Here is a 10,203-nt window from a genome sequence, read left to right as displayed (position 1 = left end):
TGCAGCTTGCATGTTGCTGCAGCTTGCATGTTGCTGCAGCTTGCATGTTGCAAAAACATATGGAGAAACTCTGCTAAAAGGCCAGAGGTGTTCAATGGACTAGCGGCTCCGGAATGGCTCCATTATTATGCTCTGTGTAAGATATCAAGGAATGTCAACTTAAAAGACTCAAATCCAAGCGAAATCAAGACACTTCTGATTTTTAGCAAGTCAAGACTTGACTTGTCCTGAACCTGGAGTCCACACTGAGGGCTGTGCAATGTAGCTGAAACCTAAGGTATCCAATGTTTTTCATACCAAGTCTGATTTCTGATTTGAATTTTTTCTCTCACCTTCAACTCTTAAAAAGACCGTACAATGTCAGTGTCAATTTTAATTATATAGCGAAAACTGGTTTAAAACTGCACCAAAGTGATATTCTAAAACGACGAATAGAAAATATTTTCAAGAACTTGCTTTTATGTCAGTCATCCCTACTGATTTTCAACTAGCAGTAAAACCGACTCGCAAAACAAGATGGTGGACTCTGGGGGCCTGACTGACTTGATTCTTTACTATGGAAGACCAAAGAGTGCATTGGTGGAAAAAAAAAAATCAGATTTTCCAAATGTTAATGCTTTGTAAACAGCAAATTTGATTAATTGATAAAATCGATTTGTTGTTCAGCCCCAGTCGTAGTGTGATGAAAAATTGACTGGACGGGGAGAACTGGGGAAAACCTGTGTCGACGTGAAACGACAGAAATGTGAAGTTCACTCGTCTTTGATGACTTTCCTTTAAAACATTAATATATAAATAACAGAACCAGAACTTTCTACCAGCTCATGCAGCTGTGGTACTGAAGCTAAAAATAAAGGCCTTGCTAAACTATGTTAAATATTGTTCTAAACAATAGTACAATATTCCTCTGTTTCAGTGAGACGACTAACGTGTAAAGGTTTAAATATAGATCTTTAAAAGAAGAATAAAATCTGTTTGAGTTTGAGACCTAGATTCCGACCTCACCACTTCATTTACCAAGTGGGAATGATGGTGAAGTTGACATTCCCAGTCAGAATTCCAACTTCAGTGGCATTCTCATTGTACTTCCTACTTGGGACTAGTTCAGCAGAGCTAAACAAAATTTTTAGTGCAAAGAAAACTATCCATCCATTATGTTCCACTCATCCGAGGTCAGGTCGCGGGGGCAGCAGCCTAAGCAGGGAGGCCCACACTCCCCTCTCCACGGCCACTTTGGCCTGCTTCTCTGGGGGAATCCCAAGGCAAGAGAAACTCAGGCTACTTTCACACAGCAGGCAAAAGCAACCCAAACCCAATATTTTTATTTATTTTTGTCCAAATGGGACTCATCCCACTATATTGCTGGAGTCTGAACGGCCCAATTCCAATCTTCTCAACTCCCCTCCCCAAAATCCAATTTGTGTCATTTCCGTAAGTGGTACTAAATCAAGTGTCAAAGTTTTCAAAGTCTCTGGTTGGTTAAGTCATATTTTATCCAACTTTTTCACTCATTGATATGAGATCATTATTCTACACCAGAAGAAGCCAGATGTGGTAAATAACTGAAACTCTGCTCAGCGGTGACAATCATGTCTGCTCCCATTGACCAACAACTTTCTGTTCCGCCCACAGGCGGCGGCGGTATCCATTATTACTGTTGAACGGCTGCTGTGTGACGTCTACGTCCTTCTGCACATGCGGGTCTCATAAATCATTCACACAGAAATCTCATTGCGAACCATTAAAAAAAAAAAAAAAAACAGATTTCAGCCAAAAATTAGAATTGAGCATTAAACATGTTTTATGAATGTAGCCATTCAGGGAAAAATGTTTTTCCAGTCTCACTGTGTAAAGAGTTGCTTCCTCATTTTTGGTGACAAATACATCAAAGAATGAGGCTCAGGCCATCCTCAACTGGTGTCAAAAATAATCATATTTAAGTAAACAGCTGAGGTAAGTAGCTAAGTATTGCACAGGGTGCGCCACGATAAGATCCAGGCTAAAAGCTACAGCTGGTACAAGCTACAGTGTCCAACTGTTGTAAAATAAGATAACATTTTTTATGCCTATAAACTTTTATAGACTGTCAATAATTAATCGGTTCCCTGCCAAATATTATCCAAGATGATAACATTTCCCACTACAAGCAAAGAGAAGTGCACTTCTATGAAAGGTCTATAAAGCTAGTGCAAAACTCTTAACATTTTTTCTACTGCTTCTGTACATTATCTGCTTTTAAAATAGCTGAATATAAAAATCTTTATAGTGATGACTTTCGCTATAAAGAAAGACGGGACCTTTTCACATGGTTATGAGTTATGGATGAGCCCCTTCTCCAGGCCTCCTTCCTGTTCCTTTAGTGATCTTAAAGTGGGGCAGAGAGTAAAAGCCACAGTTCACAACAAGCTACAGTGTGTTTCCACATTGCGTGTGACAGAGAGACTGGGTGCTCAAGATTAAGAGCTAATAATGCTAATAACTGCTTTATCATTGACTTACCAGGACAACACACAGGTTTCTCTCATGTTTCCCAGTGACAGAAACATTCTCATGCCTCGACATAATCAAAGAACAGATCAGAAAAGTAATTCAAGAAACCTTTGTTATATTTGAGAGTCCTGAAAATCATCTCCACACAACACTGAGAGTGAGCCAGTTCAAGCATACTGGTACATCTCAAAATATTCAAATATTGCATAAAATTTCATCATATCTTGCCAGTGATCTCAGAAAGTGAAACAGTCATTTTAAAGATATTCATTACACTCAGAGTAAAAACATTTTAAGCTTTTATTTATTTATTTAATTTTAATGATTATAGTTGCAATAAAAACCCAAAGTTAAATGTCAGAAAATTAGAATACCACATTAGACCAAACAAAATGGATGTTTTAATGATAGGCTTCTGAAAAGTATCTACAATTCCATGCTCTCACTCCTCTGAATTCCATTCTTTTTAATGTCCAGTTTGCTTTCTCCCAGACTTTCTCCAGGGAAATATAGTCTGGTCAGTTAAATGCCATTACACACGCCATGACTGAAGTAGAGATGAGATTGCAAATCACCTCAAGCCCACAATATCTATGGTGAACTCTAAAGGTCAGAACATAAGGGTGTGGGGATGGTTTTTTTCTTTTTTTTCCTCTCAAAAATGCTCAAAACATTGGATTTTAATGACTGATAGCTCCCACCTGCAGGGGGCAGTGTTTATACGGTTAGAACAAAAAGTCACATTTTCATTTAAATGTTGCTTAATTCTTTGCAGATATTTGCACCAAATCTGTTATTTAGACTGCTAAAAAAAGTAGTGAAAACCTGGAGAGGTTGGTAAAGAGTACTGTTAGACTGTATGTAAATGAAAGATGGATGAATGGTAATGCTAAGAGTCATCAGATTAATGAAGGTGGATATTTTATCATGACAATAAATCTAAACAAAAAGCAAAAGAAACTGGGATTTTCATAAGAAGCAGCGTAGCAGTGCTTGAATAGCCTTATTAAGCTCCTGGATTTGAATGCAATTGAAGATCCATGGAAAAAACCTGAAGACTTGAGCGTGTAGTAGAATCCTTCACAACCTCCAAGATGTGAATAATAGTTTCTCCATACACGAAACATCTTAAATTCATCTTACCTTTTTGCCAGCATGTTCAATTCTTTTCCTGTCAGTCACTTGATCTGGAGGAGAAACATTGTGTTCAATAGTTGATCTGCCATCTTTGTGTTCTTCATGTTCCTGTCTGAGGTTATCCTTTACACCTGGAAGCTCAACTCTGCAAACAGCCTCGGGACAATAATGGATCAAAACAATGAATAAAGCAGACACTGAATTTTTTTGATGGTCATTAGCATAATTCTTTTTTGCATAAATCAGCATAAACATTGCATTCATAAACATAACTGAATATTCATACTGTCTGTGTGCTGCAGGTATTTTACAACACCCGGATGGAACGGTCTTGAAGCAAGTTCAGCCTCCACCCAGAGGACCACGAGAAATGCAGTTTTATAGCATGGTAAATAAAATTCTCACACTTTTTTTTCCAGACAAATATTTCAGTTAGTTTTTTTTTTTTGGGTGGGGGGTTAGAAAAAAGAGATTTTTGACTGGATTTTTGGAGTTCTCAGCCGAGTGCTTCAGTAGAGGCAATTTGGACATTTTCCCCGTTTCTTGGAGACTTTTCACCTCTAACTCAAAAGACGCCTTTAGTTCGAAACATGGTTGGAAGTAAGGTTTTTATAGATTTAGTGAGAACCGTCACAGTAAGAGAACGACTGGGTGACGGAGATCCTCACTTAATCTCGGCGTCTGAGTCCAGCCAGCTGCTCCTATCTGGAATCTTCTCCTATTCATTGTGATCCATATCTTAAGATCCTAGGAACCTAGTTCCAGCTCCTGTTCCTAAGGACTCACTCATACAAACCTTGGTGAAACCGCTTTAGTCACACTCCAGTCCGTTTAATTTAAAAGAAAAATTGTCTCGCCGCTAAAATCTGACGTCACTCCGTTGTTCACATTTTGTGACGGAAGTTTGCTGAGCGTCTTTTTCAGAGGCTTCTGTGTTCTTTCTTTCAATGGTTCTTGGTGCAGCGCCCCCACAGGCGAGGAGGGGAACAGGATTTTCAAATGGTTTGGATTGTCTAACACAGCGAAGTGTGAAAGAGAATCGCAGCAGCTGGAAATGGAACAAATATTGTAGTTTTGGTCCCCAGTAGAACAGAGTCTACCAGACTCTGTTCTACTGGTAGACTTGAGTCTACCAGTACTTACTTGAATATTTATTGGAGACCCCAAAAAAATCTTGACATTAAAACTGCTGATAGTTCTGTTCTTAATCTGTCACAATGGGATGTTCTGTTTGTAAACCCTCAAACATTTCCATGAGTCAAAGCTGTTTCTGCTTCGGGTCTGACATTACAGCATGAGTTTCATAGTGTGTGTGTGTATCTGTATGTGTATCATAGGTGTTTGCAGAGGACTGCTCCGATCCTTGTCTGCTGGACCTCCAGAAACACCTTCCCAAATATTATGGCACCTGGTCCTCTCCTGACAGCCCAAACGGTGAGAAACAAACTATAGTTTCATCTCCTTTTCACAACTTCACAATTCATGCTAAAAGGCTTAAATCAGTGGTCCCCAACCTTTTTATTACCGCGGACCGGTCAAGACTTGGAAATTTTGCTGCTGTTGGGGGTCTGTTGGTAACCGTTTGCATGTTGGTGTTCCCGCTAAAGCCTGAATATGCCCAATTTGGTTGTCTCTAACCTTTTATCGCAGCCTGAGGGGTTTTCCCTGACTGGGAACGAGAATACAACCTGCCGAATGTGACAGGTAGCCAATCAGAAAGCGCTGTGACGTCAGAACGGAGGGGAATCCCAAACAGCTGACATATCGCGCAACTGAGAGTCCGGTGGTTATTGGAGATGATTTGTGGAAATGTTTATTATTATATGAGAAGGTCATTATTGTATATGTTTATTAGTTTATTCAGTTAAAAATGTTAACTATGAAAAAACATAGTCACCTCGGAATTATAGTGCAGCAAATAGAGCGGCTGCTCCCGTCGTCTTTCATCCACCGCCTTTTCTTTTTGTTACGTCTTTTATTTCTTAAAATGACTCCACAAACTATCACTATTGCTTCTTCATAGTCATCCATGTTTGGTTATTCTAAATTCCCGTATGCTATGTTGGGGGTTTTAATGGATTATCCTCTGGAATCGGGATGTTCGTGACTGGAATCGGTTGGAGACACGAACTGATTGAACCTGTTGTTCTTCTATCAGCTCTGTGGTCACAGAGGTTTGGAGAATCTGCTGACAATTCATAAATCTTGCCGTCTAAACCAGACTTAAGACTCACAAGCTCTACTCGTCTCCTCTCGACCACTGCCTAAACCAGACTTAAGACTCACAAGCTCTACTCATCTCCTCTCGACCACTGCCTAAACCCTCTCTGACTCTGGTCGCTATGGTAACGTTTACATATCCCTTCAAAATAAGATACAGATGCGCCACAAAACTGACATTTTACTTTCGTGAAAATTTTAACTCACGATAATAACTAACGGGAGCCCTGAGCTGGTTTCTCTGCAACGAGACGGTCCGATCTGGAAGTGATGAGAGACAATAACACCTGAAGTGTTGCTTTTATCCACAGCTTGTTGGTCTCTACGTGGCCAAGCAGCTTGAAGCTTTTTTGCCTCATTAGCAGCCGGTTGCCACATGTTACGCAGAGCGGCTTGTAATGTGGGACTCACCTATCGGTCTGGGATAAATCCATTCTCCTGTCTCTTCTCTGGGCCTTTTCCCCTTTGCAAGGAAACTTTCCAAAGACATCTGTTCTGTTTCTTACTACTTTTGCTGCTTTTGGGCTCAATTTTGGCACGCAAGTAACTGAGAGAATCCGGTTAAAGGATTTTCAAAATAAAAGATCCTCCAGACTCAAATAATACATAAAACGGAAATTTTTCACTATTTCTTGCGCTGCCCTGTACCAATTGGACCGGGGGTTGGTGACCACTGGCCTAAATGACTAAAGGAAACTCATTTCTATACGATGACTCTTTGTGATGTCATTGACGCAGAGCTCTACCTGAAGCTGGAGGATGTGACGAGTGGCTTCAACAAGCCGTGCATCATGGATGTGAAGCTGGGCCGCAGAAGCTACGATCCGCTCGCTTCACAGGAGAAACGGGAGCAGCAGATCAGAAAATACCCTCTGATGGAGGAGATCGGATTCCTGATCCTGGGCATGAGGGTCAGCTCTTTATGTTGGCTTAATAACTGACTGAGTATAAATAATATTTAGAATGATATTTTTTCATGTTTTGCCATGTGGAGTTGATCTGCAGACCACAATACATTATGTTTATTTTTATGTTGAAACTTTTTAAGCATTACTGTTTAAACTTTACCTTTAATAACATAAAGTTACCTAATTTTTAAAGTGCAATCAGTAATACTTTTATAACAAATTTATATCAGTAATGATTTCTTGGTTAATGTCAAGTTGTCATAACAAAGACATTTTAAATAATGTCAACTTTATATTAAAAGTGTCATAATTTACCGAATGACGCTTTATGACAACAGTCATAAATATTCATGAAGGTGTTCATGACAGGTGTCATGTTTATGAAAATGTCATGACAGTCTTATTCACCCCCTTCAATTAAATTGTTACCAAGTGTTGCAAATGATCCAGATCTGAGGCGAGTCCAGAGGTACAGTTAGTGGTTTGAATATTACTGACCTGATCCAGACTGCAGCTGATCATGTAGCATGTTACATACTTCAGGAGGAGCTCCACAGTCTGGACATTCGGCCCAAAAGCTTCTCCGCTGCATCCACCTCTTCACAGTGATGCCACATTTTACTGATGTTGAGGTTTACCTGCTGTAGCTGTGTCAGCTGTGTGCAGCGCCACGTTACCAGATGCTTCAGCTGCCTTGTCATTTACAGAGCTAAATGTATCAACGACTTTGTGCTGCAGTTCATTTAGCCTCCTGTAAAAACAGCCTCCCAGTCAGCGTAGCCTCTTCAGATCTAAAGCAGGAAAAAAATCTATACTTAATTTTTTCTTTATTTTGCTTGGTCCAGCTGCAGTAAATAACTTTTATAAACAATATTTTTTTTTCCATTTTTGTTAAAATATGTCTTGATGTCAGAAACTGTCAGAAATAATCAAGATGTTTCTCTGCTATTAGCACATTGACCAGCACGTACACTAGCTTACGACTAGCTTACACTAGCTTATGACTTACAGCGCCAAGATTCTCCTCCTGTCTTTGATTGGTTGTTTCTGACAGAGTGGCGTATTTCTGCAGATGAACCATAGAAACTCAGGGAGAAGTCAGAGGAGCTTGATTTTTTTTTGTCTTATGTTCCACTATCACAATGTGACATAAAAAAACAAACATTGTTTATAAAGTTATATACTGCAACTTTAAGATTAAATTCTAGTTGTGCTTTTATAAGGTGGTGTTGAAGTAAAGCCTGTTGGCCTGCTAGGCTGATGATATGTTTGTAGAAAGAAGGCCACCATGTTGATGACTCCTTGCTGTTTTTCAGGTCTATGATGTTCGCAGTGAAACGTTCAACTCCTACAACCAGCACTATGGAAGGGCCCTGGCTCAGGACACGGTTAAAGACGGTGCGTTTGTCCATCTTATCTTATTCTCACACTTCTATATTTGCCTAACTATTTTCATGAATAGCAATTCAAACAGGCAACAACTTTAATTTTGACAATTGAGATAAAGACAGCCAATAAACTGTCCCTGTGTGTCCGGTGTTCCCCTGCAGGCTTAGCTGCATTCTTCGAGAACGGCGTGTGTTTGAGGAGGGACGCCGTCCGGGCCAGCATCTGCAGGGTCCAGCACATTCTCAACTGGTTTCACTCCCAGCACCAGCTGGCCTTCTATGCCAGTTCCCTTCTTTTCGTCTACGAGGGTCTTCCCTCCTCTTTCACCTCATCCTCCTTGTCATCTCTGCTCATTGGTCCGTCAGTCGGCGACACCGTGGTGAAAACCACCCATTCGGTGCTGGTTGGTGATGGCGGTCAGAGCCAGGAAGAGAAAGCTGGTCAGCAGGAAGCTGGACAGGAAAACAAGCTAGCCGAGTACAACAACAACACCGAGGTGGGCGTTTTGTGGGTTCACACCAATCACAGGAAGGACGGGGACAAGCCCTGTGTCCGGGGTCACCTCCACCTCAGCAGGGTGGACGATGTAGTTGCCGAGGTAACGAAAGAATCCGATCACTCTCCTGTGCCGTACGAAGAAGACAACACGTGTCAGAGGAGGGCCGACTCGAAGCTGTCACCAAACGGGAACAGAAACCAGGATGGAGACAGAGGCAGGACAGAGGAGGACGAGGACGGGCTGGAGGGACAGAGGGGGACAGTCGGACACGGCGGGACAGGAGACGCAGCCGTGGAGGTCAGAATGATCGACTTTGCTCATGTTTTCCCAAGCGATAGCCTGGACCACGGCTACATCTATGGCCTGAAGCACCTGCTGACGGTGCTGGAGCAGATCCTGTGTGACGCCGCTCAGAGCGCGCTCAGTCCGCCTACCTCCTGAAGTCCACACACAACCACTGTGTCTTCTGCTCAGCTAACGCAAAACTGGAACGGACTGAAGTCTGACGGATGAGCCACCGTTGATTCTTCTTATCCTGATGGCTTTAGCTGCGTTTCTGTTCGTGACTGCGTCCCGTATTTTATCACAGGTTTTATTGTCGTGAACATGTATTAGCGCCTCAGCTGTTGGTTGTTTTGGAAAAGTTCTGGATAAATAATATTTTAAGTTATAAAAACAAAATGCAGCCTGTATTTCCCACAACTTGTGGGTCGTATTTCTGGAATTTTAATTCCACAAAACGTACAACCTGGAAATTCCAGGAGTTCATCCCGCATCTATCCTACATGTTTCTACGTCGTACCCTGATTCCAGCTGATTATGGTCCAGCCCCCCCCCAAGCTTCCCTCCACGCAACACCCTGTAAGTTGTGGGATGCCCAGGCTGCATTACGACCTGCTACCTTCATACCTTGATCACTGGAAAGTCTTTTATTAGCATGCTTCAAATGAGCAACATGTTCCTGTTTTTCTCATCTCTTTATAAGATACAGGATATGTGTTCTATAATATCACTTTACATTATGCAACTGTATAAGTGCTATTTTGACTAGCTATAGTGAATTAGTGACGTTTTCAGACTGTCTGGCTCTGTGTCAGGCACATAATCAACTCCTAATGCAACTCCCAGTCTGATCACCTGACTAATTATTAGAGGTGTGCCGATCGATCGGCCACCGATCATAATCGGCCGATTTCCGTGAAAAAGTGTATGATCGGTGATCGCCGATCATCTTCTCTTGTTGCCGATCACACAAACCGATCACCTGCATCTCATTTCGCAKCCTGCCTGTGCAGCTGGTCTCTTCTTTCCTTCACTCTGCGCAAACGCGCAGCAACAAATCCTAARYGATGTGGAACTATAACGCACTAAGTGAATGGGGAAGTTTGCGTGTTGCGGCGGAAAATTGAAGCATGTGGGGTGAAGCAGGTCAAAATGCATCAACACGACGAAGCTAATACGACATAAAAACAATGGCATACTTGACGAAGTTTGGCTACATCGAGGCTCAATGCAGTAAAAAAGACATATGGAGGATCATATAGCAGGTAAAGCAGTGCA

At 41.5% G+C, this 10,203-nt stretch overlaps 1 protein-coding gene across 1 annotated transcript in view; it reads left to right on the top strand.

Annotated features, from left to right (window-relative positions):
* Positions 1 to 9,862, top strand: part of ipmkb (inositol polyphosphate multikinase b) — an 11,150-nt gene extending 1,288 nt beyond the window's left edge. Inside the window, exons 2-6 of the mRNA XM_008438179.2 lie at positions 3,930 to 4,015; positions 4,965 to 5,061; positions 6,586 to 6,758; positions 8,072 to 8,153; positions 8,306 to 9,862. Coding sequence (XP_008436401.1) covers positions 3,930 to 4,015; positions 4,965 to 5,061; positions 6,586 to 6,758; positions 8,072 to 8,153; positions 8,306 to 9,084 — 1,217 coding nt within the window. The 3' untranslated portion in view covers positions 9,085 to 9,862. The remainder of the gene's footprint in view (positions 1 to 3,929; positions 4,016 to 4,964; positions 5,062 to 6,585; positions 6,759 to 8,071; positions 8,154 to 8,305) is intronic.
* Positions 9,863 to 10,203: the final 341 nt, after the last annotated feature.

Source organism: Poecilia reticulata, linkage group LG19 (genome assembly GCF_000633615.1).
Source record: "Poecilia reticulata strain Guanapo linkage group LG19, Guppy_female_1.0+MT, whole genome shotgun sequence".
Classification (NCBI taxonomy): domain Eukaryota; kingdom Metazoa; phylum Chordata; class Actinopteri; order Cyprinodontiformes; family Poeciliidae; genus Poecilia; species Poecilia reticulata.
Note: the sequence above shows the minus strand (reverse complement) of the source record. Positions and strands in the feature narration are given on the sequence as shown.